Consider the following 18,245-nt stretch of genomic DNA (forward strand, 5'->3'; position numbering starts at 1 on the left):
ATGATGTTTGATGAACAAAAATGAGTTTCCAGCACTTCTGCTCTGTTGCCAACTTCCCCAGCTCCCATTTTTTGATTCTCTTGAATGAGGCCTATGTTCAGTGAACAATTCATACCAAGGGAAATTTCGGGTGTTTCCATAAGTTTACCATTATGGCTCCCCAGCACTTCGTTCCCGACATTTCCCTGTCTCATCGCGTACACACTTGTTCTACTGTAAAGAGAACTGCATTTGTCACAGGGCTCCAATGTGTGTGAGCAAAGTAACTGATTTTAATGAGAACTGTGCTTCCTTCTGCATTCCCCACAAAGACTCATCCTTGATACGCATCCTCGATAAACTGACGCATCCTACACTTACACACTGTACAGTTTCCTTCTGCTAAACTAGCTTAAAGAGCACACACACACAGGACTGGCACGCAACCAGCAGGCAGAGGCGTACAGAAAACACCCCAAAGGTCACCCCCGAAGGTGAGCAGATGTACACTCCATGTATTCTCTGTCCCCACTGCCTCCTAGGTTGCTCATCTCTGCTTCTTATTACTTCATTTATGGATTTTCTTGCTTTTCATTTATTTCTAAGAGTTCATCATTCATTGCGATTCTACTGGGAAATTCATGCTAGATGGCTCCCAGCTTCCCGCTACCCAGAACAATCAGATTTAAGGCCCATTTGTGCCAGGTTCCTCGTCAGCCAATATTCTTTCTATCTAGGTAATCAGCAGATACGGCACTGCCACTCTGATCACATCAATTTCAATTCTAGTTGCTGTGAACTGTCAGGCTAACAAAACAAAGATCCTTCTTCCCAGGCCCCAGGATGCAGAACACCTTTACATAACGCAGTCACCCCACTGCTCTTACTGTGATGATAATGAGAGCCAGCAGATTTCTTGCAGATAGTCAGGTAGTCAGCTGCAAGAGAAATGCAAGAGGAAACACAAAGAATAAGCAAAAAATGGTTGCCATGGCCAGAGGTCACCCAGCCTCTTTTTCTCATTCTTTACCTGTTAGCGGTGTTTAAATTCAGAAAACCATTTGAGAAAACAGATGCAAATAACAGGACATTGCAAAGTCATTCCTGTCCAAATCTGTCATCTCTTCTGTCATCAAGGGACCAATTAAAATGTTCTCTAGTTTGGCAGAAAACAAATTTTATACGGAGACATTATTCTGCATTGACTTGAGAAGAGGGGAGGGGATAATCAGGAAGAGGAAAATGCATGCTGCAAATCAGAAAATATTTTTGAGAGAACAAGGACAGAGCCAAGAGCAGGGAAGCAAACTGGGTGATTAATCTGGAACAGCTGCTTTGACTACATACCAGGCAGACACTCGAAGCGAGATCTTTCCATTGTAAGTGCTGGATCAAGGCAGGATAACATATGACATTTCAACAAAACACCCCTAAAGTTTAAATGTTTGTAAGACATTTACAAATGAGGAAAGAAATGTAGCAATTTACACTTGTTTATAAGGAGACAACTTGTTGGTGTTAAAGAATGTCATATGGCCATGCTAATTGCAATATGGGAAGGAGGAGAGCTCTGAAATATTGGAAATATGTTAGACATTTAACCAATGCAAAAAGATTTTTGAGACTATAAGAACAGAACATTGAGCTGGGGCTTAAACTCAATGGAACACAGTATGCATTAAGCCATCCACAATTTGTTGTGTACTTTAGGCAGGGTTCCTGTACTTCAAGGAGATTAACTTGTTAATCCCCAGAAAAATTCTATCAAGCAGGTATCCTGTTTATCTCCATATTTTCAGTGAGGAAACTGAGGCTCAGAAGTTACTGGATGTGTCTCAAGAATACGTATAGAGGGTATCATTAGGATTTAAACTCAGGCAACCCCACTCCAAAATTTATACTCTCAATCACAATTTTATCCAACACAAAACTGAAACTAAATCACCACAATGGGTTAACATTTTCCAGAATACATGTTTAGTTTGAGGCTGAGATACTATATTTATCTAGAACATGAACAGGAAAGAAAGTGGAAGAAACTTGTGAATATATTAAAAAGATTGCAGTGCATTTTTCTAAATATACACACACACTATGTCCTTTGCTATTCTATTATAATTCCCATGATAAATCTCTGGGCTCTGAATTGGCATATAGTTTGTTAACATGCCTTTATATATACTGAGAAGTTTAAATAGTGGAAGAAAATCTGTAAGAATTTCTAAAGGAGATGGAGTATAGATAGCATTAAAAGAAACTTAAGTGATAGATTGAAATTTCTTCAGTCAAATTGGTTTCTTTCCTTAGTATACGAGATACATGCTTCTCCTTATACAAAAATCTCTCAAGTGTCTGAACTTGAAGTCAATGAAATGATAGGCCTATTATGACTGCATATACTTGAACCAGTTTTAGAGTATTTTCCAGATAGAATATAGGTATATGATTACACATCCCAAATTCTGAATGTGTTCTTTAATGAGTCATTATGAACCATTACCAATCCTTCATAGTTCAAGATATGACTGACCAATAGCTAAAAAAAAAATAGTGACAAATGACTACAATCCATCTCAAAATAGCAGCATTCTTTCTACCCAGTGTGTCTTAAATAGCAATTAGAGTATCAGCATTCATCAAGAAAAATAACTGATCCAACCTATAAGATTTTATGTTTAGTCTTGGTCATTTTGAGAAACAAAGACCACAGTTCCCTTATGGAAGGCTGGTAAACTCTGCTTCATGCCTCTCTCCCAACACTCCTCACATAGCAAAGAAAGACCTAGTACTCTTATCTCACTCATTTTTCCTCTGAGAGACTGATGATTAGCTAGTGGAGGCTAAGTTAGAATGGTGTTCAAGTCCAACGGAGTATCTCATGATGCCATGCAAAGTGTCCCCTTCACTCTTTTCCTCAGAAATAAAGGTCCACTGTCCCCTTTGCTGCACATCCTGATACACCGCTAGCCCCTCAGACTATTCTCAAATTGCACACTCCATCCTTCTCACTGAAAGCCTTAAATTGCTTCTCTGCTTCCTCAGACACTCTCCAGGTCCCTTGGGGCTTCCTGGCCTGTGGACTTGGTGGGAAAAGGATCCCTCCCGGAGCTATCCTGTGGATTACAAATTAACCAATACAGATGTTTGACAACTCACTCCCTCTCCCCCCAAAAATGTGGCCACGTAATTCCATTGCATTTAAAGTGGTGGAGAAAACAGCCAATATGGGGCCTTTGTCATCCAGACCGGGCACTGGAGTAGCTTACGACCACACATGTCTTGTGACATACCTCATAGAGGTCAATCATGACATTGCCCTCGGGGCCTCTGCTGCTCTGGACATTCTCCAAGGCCAGGGTGAAGTAGACACCCCGGGTGTCTGAGATGTAGAGATTGTAGGTGTCATTCTGGTTCCATTCTTGGACAGCTGCAAACACTTGGTTCTCATCTGTGCTGATGACGTGCATGTCCTAAAGCAAGATGCAGGAGCGTGAAGAAGAGTTTTATACATCAACCTGACATGCACCCAAAGAATGTGGAATCGAATGACATATACTGCAATGGGCACTTAGGAACATAGAGATTTTCCTTTCACGTATTTGTGAAGTAATAATTAATTAGTTGAGTGTTATTAATATATTTCCTTTCTCGCTTATGGGGTTAGGCAGCAAGGTCATGAGAAAATAGGATAGAGGGATGCTTGGTAGCTCAGATATAATTTAATTGCCTCATTAGATAATTTGAAGAATAGTTTCTCAAATATGTATGACTTTGGAGAATCAGTCATCCTGATATATTTGCCAGCCACACTGTGGTATATGCTCAGAAGGATTATATGAAGCATATTCCTTCATAAAGAGCTGGAGAAACAGAGAGAAAATAGACAAGCTCTGCATCTCTCAGTGTGGTCCATGGCACAGTGTGGGCATCACCTGCAATGTGTTAGACACACAGAACCTTAAGTCTCACCTACTGGATCAAAATCTGCATTTTAATAAGATCCATGGGTGATTAACATGTGCGTTAAAGTTTGATAAGCACTGTCCGAAGGCTCAGCAACCCACAGAAACCCTCAAGGAACAATGTTCACCTGAGAAACCAAAGCACTAATCTTCATGTTAATGAGCGTTCAAGGACTTAGCTGCTTATCTAAACCTTTACTCTGAGAAGTTCAGCAGGAAACCTTATGCAAAAGGGGAAAAAATAATCTGCAGAACTAATGATGTTTCCAAGACCCTGGTGGTCCCAGAGTTAGAAACAAGGCAAAGCTAATATGGGGGCAGTGAGCAGATGTTTCTGGGGTAGGAATTTCAAATCCTCCCTCCCCCGTTTGGAACACCAGTGAAGAGGGAGGGTGTTCAGAGAAAAGCTGACATTGACCAAGACTTTGTGTCCCCCTTAGCAGATGCCTGTACATGGGGCCTTGGCAGTCTTCACCCTTTACCTGACATGGTAGACACTGGTATAACTTTCAAATAACAGAAATCAAAACCAAACAACAAAATTATACATAAGCATAAAGAAAGTAAAACAACATGGAAAGATTCTTGGCCTTTGTTTAGCTTAGCACTCAAATTTTCCCAGACAAACCATCCTCTCTACCCGTGAAAAGCTTCAGGAGATCTGTCCATCTTTCTTGGTCAAAATTCCAGTATGGCAACATACTGGAATTCTACCTACCTCCTCATCTAATTTTCTTTTTGTAATATACGTCCATGTTCAATCAATCAATCAATCAACCAATCAGCAATGCAGCTCTGACCATGCTTTAGACATAAAGGAACAAGTTTCTCCCTCTTCTTTAGCCATGATCAAAATGAACTCAAATGATCCCAGAGAGAAGTCTTCCACAGCGGGGTGTCAAACCCATTTTCACTGGGGGTGCATCAGCCTCGTGGTTGCCTTCAAAGGGTTGATTGTAATTTTAGGACTGTTCAAAGGACCGTTCAAATGTAACTACTCCTTAACCAGGGGCAAGGAGCTCGGTGCTGCGGAGCTTTTACTGCGTGTGGGACCTGATTAAATTACAAGCTGGAAGGAGGATTCAGCCCTAGAGTTCGTCACAGTTTTATAGAGAGAATCCAGAGGGAGGAGGCCAAAATGAAATCCTTCCCATTGATTCAATGTGGTTAATACTGCAAACTAAGTTTTGGAGTAAAGGTTGGCCATTGCTTGTATCAGCCCATTTACATTTCTTCTGAGAATTTTATCTTGATCTTCATTGAAAAACGTCCTTATCCCTTGCAGACAAGCGTCTTCCTTGTACCTAGTCTCTGTTGCTTCCTTCCACGCTCTTGACACCAGAAGTAGAATTATAGGGCTAGCATTTCCAATATCCAATATCCCTGATGATATCCATTAGATCTGTGATGGATACAGGACCCAAGCAAAGTCACTCACCATGACTTTGGAATGAAGCTGAAATTATTAGAGGGGCAAAAAGCACCTCTTACGACGGATTTATCAACAGTCAGAGGTTTAAAAAATCTAAATCTGATAGAAACATATCTTGGAGGGAGAAGATAAAACCGATGCTGAAGGAAACAGGCTCCAAGTGCAGAGAAGGCAGGCTGGATTCTGTGGTGCTGCATTTTTGAAGGCGAACAACCTAAAAGTCTGCCCCACCCATACACTGTTTGATTCGAGAGGACAGTAGCGCGAAACAGTTTTAGAAAATGGACTTTGAAATAAAAGTGCTTGAGTCCAAATCCTGACTGTCACTTGGCTGTGTGGACTAAACCCTGTGCCCCAGGATTTCTACCTGCAAGATAGAGATAATGGGGTGCCCTCCATGGAGCTGGGAGGATGAAGTCGGCCAGAGAGTGAGGGGCACTTTTGATGGGGCCGGGCACCAAGCATCTGCGCCACCTGCTAGGGACGCTCTGGGAAGCAAGCTCCTCAAACCGCTTTATTGACTATGCAAGGCTGGTGTGGCCTTTGCTCTGGCTGCAAATGTTAGTCACTAACTAACATCCTCCACAAAAATCGGTTCACCCACGGTTGCTGTCTTTGTTTCTTTACAGTGGAGGAAATTAGCTGTGGAAATTGTGCAAGGGCTATTCAACCACGGAGGGCAAACCTTCTGTTGCTCCCCATTTCCTACAGGAGAAAGGCCAAAATCCTTAACCTGGCATTTACCATCTTTAAATAACTACTCGTAATTCATGTGCCATTCCGTGTCAGCAGGTTACAGCGGCACCCCTCCATTTCATTGGAAGTATTTCAGCCATAACCTGGCCCCAACAAAACAGATTTCGGTGCCTTTGGGGTAAATGTGTGCATTGGCAAACCTCTGTAGTTTGGGTTGCAATACATGTCTCATTAAATAATTCTTCAGGCCAGAGTGCATCACGTATGTTACGCCACTCATTCAAACCTGTAGTTGTTGGATATGTAACTGAAAACATAGGCATGTTAAATGTCTATGACAGGTAGGGAAGCAGTCATACAACAAAAGTGGATTAAATGGGCCACCTCTAGGTAAGGGCCAAGGTGAGGTGTCTTGCCATCCATATAATTTCATTACGTACATTGAACACTTTTTAAAAAAATGATGTTGGTCTCACATATTTTCATGGAATGCTTAGACATATTTAAATGACACTGTTATTTTTTTTCTTCTTGCCTACATCCTCCTCTATCAGGAAAACACGCTCTTTCTCCTGAGTAGCACTTTATGGTGAATGCTTCTCATGAGACACAGGATTTTAGGCCAAGAAGTGATCTTTGAGACCTTCTGCTACAGTCTTTCCAAAGTCTGTTCTGTAGGACACCCACACTGCGAGATTTTAACAGATGCCAAAAAAGGGGCCCTTTAGTAAAATGGTCTGATTAAAGCTGGGCTAGATAACTGTCTTGTCCACAGCATGTCCTAGAGCCTTCAACATACCAGCTGGCTACCGTTACTCTCTAGTCAAGGAACATACATTTTTTTTTTTTACTTTTTAAAAAAATTATTGTTCAAGTACAGTTGTCTCCATTTTACCCCTACCACTTCCCCCTCCCCAGCCCCCCACCCCATAAGTTTCTTTCTTGAAAATTTGTTTGATCATAGAACCAAATTTTCATGAAGCATCTCTAAGGACATTTTATTCTGAGTTTCACATGCGAGAAAATACTGTAGTGAGCCTGAGCTCCTTTTTTCAAAACTGTGAGAAAACAAACAAACGAAACAGGGAAAGAGAAACGGATGAACCAGCCCAAGGTTTCGAAGCAGGTTAGTGGCAGATTTAGGTTCGGAATTCGGGTCTCCTGCTGAGAATCAAGCAGCCTTTGCACAACCCACGCCCCGGTTCGCATCGATCTTCCACCGCACAGACAACTGGATCCATACTACTAATAATATTACCTTGCTTTTATAGAGTATCTGTCCTCCAAAATGCTCAAAGCACTTTCATATGTATTGCCTCATTTATCTCACTTGAGTAGCTCAGAATGAGCTCCAAGTAAGTGAAGGGAAGGAAACTGTCACAGTCTCCCTGTTGGCCGGCCTCATGCTCTTCGTGGGAACAGCAATATTAGACTCTCCCCCCCTTTTCTGGCCATCTTTATCATTATATTATTTTTTTTGACATATTTCAGTGTAACCATGGTCATTCAAGAGATGATACAATGGCAGCGGATGATGAAGGAAAATTTAAGCAAGAAAGTGCAGGTCTCTCTCAATTCCTTTGGCGGCAGGAAGCTTTGTTCCTTTCCAGCCACAGCAGCCCCGGCTTTGATAGAGGGCTGTGGAATACATGTGCCTTCACCGCGGACCCCTCCACCAAGCAGGGCTTCTCTTTGAAGGTGTAATGGGATTGTAATGAGGCATCTCATTGCCTTAAATAGTCCAGTCCCACTTGGACCAAATAACACATTCATTAGCTGTGCGGCTCCTATTTTTCTAAGGACAGGCTAAATTAATCACGGCCATCTTCTCTCAGACCTCAGATGAGGCTGAGTAATGGAGCACACTCGTCTGGGAGAGCGGGGGAGGATACAGACAGCCGACTGGGGTTTCAAGTCAAGCTTGTCCTTCTCGATTGGAGCCACGCCACTGGGCACGACTGTCACCGGTGATCTGGTGGCCCTAACAAGATGGCTCTGAAGAAGAAATGCAGCGTGTGTTTCCTAACATTCCTGCAACAGGTCCATGGATGTTTCCTTGATTTTTAAACTACCGTGTCTGGGGTTCCTTAGGTCCATGGAAATATTTTTCTGGGTGCTCCTCAGCTTATCAAAATTTGGAGGGATACTGCTCTCTTCTAATGATAGAGCCTATGGATAGAGCCTTGGGATAATCCCAAGGGAAGAAAGGTATAAAGACTGTTAGTCTGGGAACCCAGAGGCTTAAGCCTTCGTCCTGGTGCTGCTGAAGATAGCACTTGGGTTGGCTGAGACCTATTCCACTCAAAACATAGGTACCTAAGAGTGAGCATTAGATGTGCGACTGGAGTTTGCTATTTACTAAACTGGTCTCAGTTCCTACATGCTTCTCGAACAAGAGCATTTCACTGCATTCAGTAGAGTTCTTGTCTTCGAAAGTGGTAAATCTTGTAAGTCAACAGCTTTATTTGTTGGTCAAAGAAACACATTTATTTCAGTGCTCAAGAGCAAGAAAAACCAGGTCTGTTGGTCTTGCTGAGGTAAGGTGTTTATGGCTCTCCTGGGCCTTCCTAAGAGATTACAAAGGGTGATTTTAACAACGGTCAGTTTTCCTTTACATACTGACTTTATCCCATTCTTCTTTAAGGTGCAACCCCAAAGTTGTAAGCTTTTGTCTTACTGGTAACCATTTGAAGCCAAATCAAACACAAGGAGGATTAAAATGCACACAGGTAGAGGCATATCGTTCTGGGCAATTATGACTGTCACAATTCTCTTAGCAGCTGAAACAACTACTAACATAAACATAGTTCTTTGGAATTAATAGTGCAGTTTACTGGGTTATTATCTGTAAAGTGCTGAGGTTTACAGCTCACCTTTCACTATGCTATGGTTAAGGATAATTCTTCCTGGAGTGGCCTGAGCAACTAGCTACCATTGGCTCTCCGAGAGGAGGAGACCTGCAGTGCTCTTCAGTTTTATCTGTCACCTGCTTCTCTGGGCTGCTAGCTGGTGCTGGTTCCAGACAGCATACTACAAAGTCATGGATTAAAAATACAGGACTCAATTAAAAAAAAGTTCTTTAAGTACTTTGTTTAACGCAAAGGTTTCAAAGCTGAGCCACACCTAGATTTAAACCTAAACAGTCTCCTCTTACAGTCCCACAAATCTCTATTGCTCTAAGATCGAGGTAGGGCCACTTGAAACACACAGTGACTCAAGACCTCAGATCCACAGCTGTCAGTTTGATCTCCACTAGGTGGCGCTCCATATTAACGCAGCTCTTCAGCGTTTCTGGGCAGAGCCTTGGACTTGTGCAGATGAGAGTCTCTAACTTCTGTCCGCCACTGTTTTCAAAGGAGTATGTCTTTTGGGGCAATCTAAAAAACTACCCGTGTCTCAGTACTCTACAGACAACCTGTCTCATAAGTCCCATTGAGAGAGAAAGCAAAGGCTGGATACCATATAGCTGCATCACCCCTCGATAATTAATAACAACAACAAAAAATTAGGATGGAAACACATCACACCCACTGCACCGAGACTTGGTACCCAAAGTGTATTTTCTGTCTTGCGGGAAGACCAACACATACTGCTTGGAAACACTTCCTATTGAAAAGCAAAAGCAAATCAGTTATCAATTTGTATAGAGGCTCCTGTAGCAACAATTCGAGAGAGGGAGCTGATAAAGGACAGTGATAAGATTGGCCAAAAAAAGTGGGACAAAGTGAGCTTGGTAAACAGAGGTGGAAGACAGCTGGATGAAAAGAAATCCACCACAAGGAGAGACTGAAGCGGTGTTGGGAAAGGGGGAGGAGACAGGCGTATGTGACTCAGAGGAAACACTACCTTCTACTACGTGAAGAAAGGATTTTGGCCATACCTTGGGCAGAGCATACTTGGGCAGCTTCATCTGGGCAAAGGCGTTCCTCCGGTAGGACACGTAGTAGTGCGGCCGTCCTCCTGACGTCAGCTGGGTCAGAAACATACAGGTTGTAAGAAGAGCTACCGTACCACTTGCAGGTCCTAGAGGAACAGCCACTGAATGAAAGCTGCCAACACTAGGGCTGAAGGCTTACTGCAGACAAGTGAACGGAATTGGCGTTCAGTTCAAAAACAACTCACACAGTGTGTGTGAGTTGGTCAGAGGCCCAGACTGGACCCACTGGACAAAAACACACTTTTTCAGTTTTCACTGTGGTTCAGAAGCCAGGAAACATTTTCAGTGATTATTAACTTTGAAAGATACAAGCCTCGAGGTAAATGGGATCCGTGTCCATCAAGCAGCCCAGCTGCCTGGCCCCAAGACTGAGGCCACAAGAAGGGACCCCCAGGCCATCTCAGATGGAAGGGGTCTGGCTGGCACGGTGGCAGGAGTGGAGTCTCACGTCTCTGGGCTGGACTCCAGTTTGCTGCTGTGACACTGATGGCTGCCAGCATGTCCAACACACAGCAGTGCTGCCGACACACTGGGTGGCAAGTCAAGCCAGGCCCAAAGTCACTGGATCTCCGCCCCCAGGGAAGAGGTGTGAGCTGCCTCGTCCAATGAACCCCGTGGGTGTGAGGAGAGCGGGATGGGGTGTGGTGTCTACCTAGGCAAGCCCACCCTCCAGGGAACTGCCAATCTCTCTCTCCTTTGTAGCCACTCCTTCTCCCCAGCTTTACTGAGACATTACTGACATACACCAGAGATTTTCAGACTGTGTGCTGCAAGAATTTTTATAACACGCAACACCTGACTATGTATTCAGGGGCACTGACCTCTTTTCCCTCAGAATGTCAAGGGAAAAAATGACAACAGCCAACACCATAGCCATCCAATGTGAAATGAAACAAAATCATACTTATTTTTTGTGACATCGGCAAAAAGAATAATATACTTTTTGGTGTGACGCAGAACTTTAGTAATTAGTTTACATGTGCCATGAGATGAAAGTGTTGAAAACTACTGACATATACATATATAAATTCGAGGTGTAAAGTGTGATGATTTGATACACATGTATAGCATAAAATCATTACCATAAATAAAGTTAATTAACACCTCCATCTCTTTAGTTAATTAAGATTATTGTGTGTATGTGCATGGTGATACCATTTCAGATCAGTTTTCTTAACAAATTTCAAGTATATAATGTGGTCTTGTTATGCATAGCCAGCGTGCTATATATTCCATCCCCAGAACTTATCCATTTTACACTTGGAAGTTTGTAGGCTTGACCCACATCCCCCATTCCCTACCTCCTAATACCTGGAAGCCACTATCACACTCTCTACGTTATGAGTTTCTGTGGCCACTCTGAACCCATGTAAGTTCCTGGAGTTTGGATGTGAGCTGCAATTTGCACACTTGGAATGTCAACATGTACTTCGGGAGACTGTTCATCACACACATAAAAATACAGCTATAAAATGGTCATATTCACTAATATGTGGCCGGATCACCTCTTAGTCCTGGCAATGAGTTGCAGGGTCATGTTCAGGGATAGAGGCGGCATGGATAGAAATGATGTGAAACTCTAAATGCAGAGTGGATGCTCATATTTAAGTCATATATGTGGATTATAAATGCTCATTAGACAACAGAAAAGGTTCTCAGGAGAAAAACTGATAGAGATGAATGAGAGCGAGCACCAGTGAGTGTAACCACCTCAGTGCCCCTGGATAATTGATGGGAGGCCATCCGAGTATTCATTGCTCATTTCCCTGAAGGAAAAGGAAGTGTGTGTGTGTGTGATCGTTAGTGAAACATTTACAAAGTAGATAGGCTGATATTGGGCATTTTAAACATTTGCTTCCTCAAACCATGGGATTAAATACTTTAACTTATGATTTCTTTCTGAATAAATATAATAGTGTGCCTCAATCCATGTGTGTTTATACATATTTATACCTGCATACACATATGTGTACCTATGTACATATGTGTATATGTGTGGGTATGAGAGAGAGAGGCTCCTTAAATCCTTAAACACTGGAAAGAAGTACAGCATGCACATGAAACCTGGGCTTCTCAGACTGTTTCCCACTCTCTTAGGAGGTGAAAACCCTGTTGAATACGTCTCATCTAAATTCTCTTTCTCCTAATCACAGTCAGAACATGACAATAACGGCTGATTACTCACCACCTTTCTCTGCTTCCCACCACCTCCAGCCACCCCACAGCTTCCTGTTCCCACCTGTTTCTCTATTTTTAAGGTGGATGTTGGGGAGGAGGCTGATTGGCTGACCGTTCTCCTGATAGGAAGCGACTGGTGTTTCTGCTCAGCCCCCCTGATGACCGATGGGGGTTCTTGGGAATGTGGATGAGGGGGATGAATGGAACTGTGCAACCTTTGAAAGACAACCTGGTGCTCTGAGCAGTGCCCCCCCAAGACCCCCACAGGTCCGAAGGAACTAATTAATATTCTCTTAGTATAGGTGCTTTGATACTTGGTAATGTTCTTTTTGTTGAAAAGATAATGCTTTTTTTTTTCTCTTTTAAGAGAGTGGAAGCAGGCGAAAGAGGCTGCCTTAGGGACAGAAATGGGAAAATGTCTCTGAGACAATCAGTAGAAGTGGACCTTTCATACCTGAACAAACACATAATCATCCTGGACAATCAAGGAGTCCGGGTCAATGTAGCCTGGGAAAGGCTTATTTCTGTTGGCTTCTGTGCAGTTCTGCATTCGGCAAGTGAGGTATTGTGAATCTGGAAAAAACGGGGGGCGGGGCACACAGTATTAGAATCGCAGTGTTCATTTTCTACTTCCCTTGCTAACTCCAAGTCTTTAAATGAACCTCACATTCTTTGTTAACCACATATGGTTATTTTTATAATGGTTTTCATGAGTTTACTCACTGTCAACGCCATCACTGCCGTCTGCCTCTACCAACTCCTGCCGTCCTAGAACTCTCATGCTCCTCAACTATTTTTCCCTTCTAAACCAAGTGAAAGTATTTTCAAAAACTGGCAATAATACTTGTGCTTTCATAGCATTTTTTCCCAATAGGCTTCACCTCTGCACTATGACCTTAGATTAACAAAGAAGGAAACACACACAACATGCAATCATCAGTCATCAGATGCTAGAAGTGCTGCTGTTATAAATAATCAGGGTCTAGGTCAAGATAAAGGTGCTTCTTCTGCTACTAATCAGAGTGAAACAGAACAGAGAAGGGATTCTTGAGTCAAAAACTTTGTTCCCATTTTATAGATGAGTAAATGAAGACCTAGATTCTCACCTGAGCGTCTATAGCAGATGATAAACATAGCATAGTAACTCTTAAGTAAATTTGATCTCTGTGGGACGTATATCATACCAGGGAGGCTGTCCCTGTTTTACAACCACAGCTATTCTGGCCTCTCTACTATTCACATGTTAGTACCCTACTTAAAACTCCTTCTGCATCCTTGGCTTTAGACCCTCCACTACCCACCAACTCAACCTCCCCTTATGCTAAACTCTTTTCTCCCTGTGATTCTTCTAATCTGTTCTACTTTATGTTCAGAAAGTGGCCAAATTTTCTACCACTTCGGAGACTTCATTTGTATTTTTTTCTACTTAAAATGCTTCTCTTCAGGTTATTCCAAAAGATGGTTGTAGATTTCAGCTCACTGTTATTTCTGAGGCACTTCCGTTATCACTTACTATCTCACACTGTTCTGTGAATCCCCTTCATCAAATTTACCATTTACTCTTCCCTCTGTTCATTATTTATTTTTTACTCCCCACATGAGAATATAATCTACTTAAAGACAGAGACCTACCTCTTTTTTGTTGCGGTTCACTACTGTACTTCTAAGTTCTAACAGCTTTCCTTACACATAGTAGACAACGCATACATATTCATTGAAACATGCCTCCTTATTGTAATATATCTTTTAGAATGAAAAAGGAAGGTGTTTTACATTTTCGATGCTTACTGAATGGTGAGTTTATGTATGTATTTATTTTTAGAAGGAGGGAAAGGGAGAGAAAAAGAGGAAGTGAAACATGGAAATAGGAGTGTGAGAGAGAAACACTGATCCGTTGCCTCTCGGGATCGAACCCATAATGCAGGCATGTGCCCTGAGTGGGCAACCTTTAGCTCTGAGCATGACGCCCAACCAACTGAGCCACACCAGTCAGGGCTGAATGGTGAGTTTGATCTGAGGACATCAGATATGTATGCAGCAATCTCTTCTTTCAAATGAAAGAAATCAGTAGATAGTTATTTGCATGAAATAAGGATAGGCAATACCATACAGAGTTGAATATAAGAATTCACTAGTTTCCCTTAAGGAACTTTCCAGGATTACCTTTACTTAAGGAACCTGGGTATCCCTGTCTGCTACCAGGAGAGTCACTAGGAGAGGCCAGAACATTTGCTCCATCTGAACAATCACTGATGTGCTTGCTGATAAGCTCTTAGGAGACTGAAGGAGGAAGGCTTTACCCACAACCTCCATCTGGCTACCGTAGGTAGAAATGACAAAAGGGGATAGCTCCCAAGTCCTTTAACCCACCTAGGCCTTCGGAAATCACTGCGAATGACGAACTAAAGAAGAGCCCTCTGCTCACCCGTCCCTGTCTCCTTTTTCAGACATTCTAACAGTTCCACTTTAGGGAATAAATCAAGATCTTTGTCCTTGAATACGACTTCTGGGACCGAACCCTTCCCAGAGTGGTCCTCCCCACAGCACACAAAAACACCAATTCACAAATTCACACTCCACCAGACCCTCTTACAACTTCCAGTTGACTTCTGTTTTTTTTTAAAGGTAACTTGGGGCCATAGAAACAATGAAAATTGACAACTTTGAGACCTGGGCTTGAGTTCTGGTGTGGTCACTTATTGGCTGAATAGTTCAAAGGAAATCGCTTAGTCTTCCTGAGTCTTGCTACCTTCATACTGGGGGTGGCAGTGTCAACTATCTGGTAGTTTGCCTGTGAGAACTAATGCAAACCAATGATACATATGCTAAGTGTTTTGAAACTCAAACTTCTACAAATGTCAGTTATCATTGACATTGATCAAACAAACTCCTGTTTTCTCTTTTGCTCTTTTTCACAATGGTTAGCTCAGTCTGGTGCACATAGCAGGTCCTTAAGAAGACTGGTTGAACTGAATTTGAGTCCTCCAGCTGTACATCTGGATCGGGTAGTGTTGGTGACCTGCCCAATACCCATTCCTCCCCTCCTCTCCAAATCTGTTGCTCATCCTTTCTCCATGTGATAGAAGCTTCTGTATGCAAGGACCAGTCCTCCTGGGTCTATGCCCATTCAGGGTCCTCCTACTTCCCCACCACGGGTTGATTTAGGAAAGGGCATTTAAACCCAATTCCAGTACATAAAGAGTGAGGAAGCCCTTTTAAGGAGCTGCTATAAAAAATCTTGCTTCTAAAGAGTATATAAGGATTTATAGAAATGCTTAATATACTTTATATTACACAAAGAGCTTACCAATGAATAATGTTTCATCAATGTGCATTTCTGAGTTTTGAAAAATAGACCATGGCTGAATAAGACATTGACAGGACGGAAGCTGGGTAAAGCTATACTGTCTTGGTAACTTTTCAGTTTATCTAAATTTATTCCAAAATAAAAGTTTCTTAAAAGTAGGTTACCAAAATATGTGCATATGGACCCAATTTTGTGCCAGATGTATATATAGCTATCAGTGTATGTGTGTTTGCACAGGAAAAATGAATAAAAGATGTATTATATATGAGATGTCAACAATAGTACAGAGGCAGCGATGTGAACGAGATGAACAGTGCGCATGCAAATCGGTGATCGGCACCCTCCACCTGGTCGGGCAGGGGACCCTGGTGGGCTTCTGAGACCCCTCTCACAAAATTAGAGAACCATCTTAAATCCCCCTCTCCCCTCCACTCCCCATACTGAGGAGGGGTGGTACAATGAGCCTGTCCCTGGGCTGTGTGCACAAAACGTACAACTGGATGACGCAGAAAAAGCCCGAGGAAGAGGCATGGAGTGCATTTCTTACTCAGAGTGACTCCAAGTGAACTTGGAGTGGGAGGAAGAGGCTCAGTTTTGCGCTGCCTGCCCTTGGTGAAGTGCCCCTGGTTTGTTCCCTTTCTCTTACTAATGGCAGCAGAAAGAACTGGGCTGCGCTTCATAGCCAGGGGGACCAATCACTCTCACTCCCTCTGGGGCGGGCTGTAATAGAATTAAGTATGATGAACTCTTTCCATATTCAATTCCGGGGAGTGTATGATGTGATGCCATAGGAAGTATCTTGTAATTTGGCATTAATTAACGTGAATTAATGTATGCAACAGCTAGACTGGAGAATTAATTGCATTACTTTCCCCACACAGATGTTTTCCTTGCCATAGGTAATTAGGACACAGGGCTGTTCTTTTCCAGTGTTCTCACTCTGCGACAGCTGCTGTTTGGAATAAAGGAATCCCCATCCTCCCAAATCTGTGATGATCAGAGAGAAAGGAAGCTGCCTTGAAAAGGCCAGGCTTTGAGCAGAGGAATGAGGTGGGAGGAGGGGGGATCAATGCGAGCTTGAAGCCTGCTCGCTTGGTAAAGCCAAGCAATCACTTGACCTCTTTAAATTCGGACAAGTACAGTGGGAATAAAGAAGAGGCCTCTTGCCAGGGGCTGTGATGGCTGAAGAGCTGAGGCATGAAGGTGTTCAGTCTGGCGCCTGGCTGGACTGTGCTCCCATATGGTGCCCGTGGTTGTTACTGAAATTCCCCATCCTTAGTCACCAGCACGGCTCCCTATGTGTCAGGGGAACTGCTGTAACGTGTATCACAGATATTCTACTGAGATGTGATCTTTCTTAACAGTTGATGTTTGACTTGGGTTAAAGTTTTTTTAAGGTAATTTTTAGAGAGACCATGAAAAATATGCTCCTTGTATAATTACTAGATAGCAAATATTCTGGGCAGGGCAGAGCTGGAAAACCACCAGGGCTGCAAGGAGGATGCTGAAGTCACCACGAGCCCAGATCTCGGGGCCAGCCAGCCTGCAGCCGTGTTGTCCTGCAAGCTGTCCCTCCTGCTGCCGGGACGGTCCAGGTCCCACCTCCATCTCCGACATGCTGCGTGACTCTCAGAAGGTCACTTACCAAGCTGGGCTCCAGACTTTTTTTTCTATATGATGAAGGTTATTAGACTTTCAGAACTAAAAAAAAATGGATGTTAAAAACCAAATGATCACTTTCACACCTGACAGGTCTTCACCACACTTGGCCCCTTGACACCTGTTTCCTCCCCTTCCTGCCCAGACAGACAAAGCTCTCCGATGTTTTGCAAGCCTGTGTCTTCAGGGCTTCTTCTATGTGTAAACAGCGCAGAGACCATACGTGCATTCAGAGAGTTCCCCCGGTTTGACCTGCCCTTTCCTGTCCTCGTACCCCGTCCAGATACTTCCTGGGCCTTCTGCTAAGTTTCCCCTGAGACTCAGGCAGACCTCTCCCTCCCTGCATTTCTCCACTGATATCATCAACAGCAGTGGCAGTAGCGGCATTCAAAACGGCCAGAGCACCTCTTCTCTGGGTCAGGAACTGTGCTAAGTGGATCGATGCTTTTTTTTTTTTAACTTTACCAAAACACTGAGAAAGAGGTACTCTTCACAAGAGAAGAACTCCAGAGTTAAGGATGAGATTTGTAGAAACCCGTATGTTGGTAAATGACAGAGCAAATACTATACATCACAGACCTCCAGGACTCTGTCCATTCACTGATGCTATCGTTCAACAAATAGTTGGCATCAAGTCCTTGAACCTGCCTTAACGTTGTAAAAGGTTAATTTGAAATGAAACCATAAGCTACGTAGGCAAGCATAAGTACTTTTGAGCTTCCCCCATTTCTCATTAATTTTCAACCTAAAAGAACTTACCTCCACAGATAAATCTTCCTTTTGTTCTTTTATTGTTCTACCATTTATTTTAGAACCCTCTTATTAAACATTCCCACCCAACACACACCCACACGCTCACGTGTGTAGAGACATGTGTCAACATTCTTATGCTCGTATAAACTTCACTCTCATCAAGGTTCCAAAGCCTTTTGTGGAAGGTACCAGTTAGAAACTGAGATCTTCAAAAGTGAGGCTCTAGCCTCAGCTCTGGAAAAAGCGCATAGAGGACAAGAAATTTCTGGAAAAATTACACGCTTAGATCATACATTCTCCTTTGGCACGAGGAGGTGCTTCCTTCTAGGAAATCTCTTGATT

General features: G+C 42.9%; 1 protein-coding gene across 9 annotated transcripts in view; it reads right to left on the reverse strand.

Annotated features, from left to right (window-relative positions):
- SORCS1 (sortilin related VPS10 domain containing receptor 1) overlaps positions 1-18,245 on the reverse strand; it is a 485,244-nt gene that overhangs the window by 103,637 nt on the left and 363,362 nt on the right. For all 9 annotated transcript variants that reach the window (XM_037165612.2, XM_037165607.2, XM_053668607.1 and 6 more), the window contains 3 exons: positions 12,639-12,757; positions 9,950-10,039; positions 3,270-3,449 (listed from right to left, as the gene is read on the reverse strand). In XM_037165612.2, coding sequence (XP_037021507.2) covers positions 3,270-3,449; positions 9,950-10,039; positions 12,639-12,757 — 389 coding nt within the window. The remainder of the gene's footprint in view (positions 1-3,269; positions 3,450-9,949; positions 10,040-12,638; positions 12,758-18,245) is intronic.

The sequence above is a fragment of the Artibeus jamaicensis genome, unplaced genomic scaffold (genome assembly GCF_021234435.1).
Source record: "Artibeus jamaicensis isolate MK-2021 breed Jamaican fruit bat unplaced genomic scaffold, CSHL_Jam_final contig_490, whole genome shotgun sequence".
NCBI classification, from domain to species: domain Eukaryota; kingdom Metazoa; phylum Chordata; class Mammalia; order Chiroptera; family Phyllostomidae; genus Artibeus; species Artibeus jamaicensis.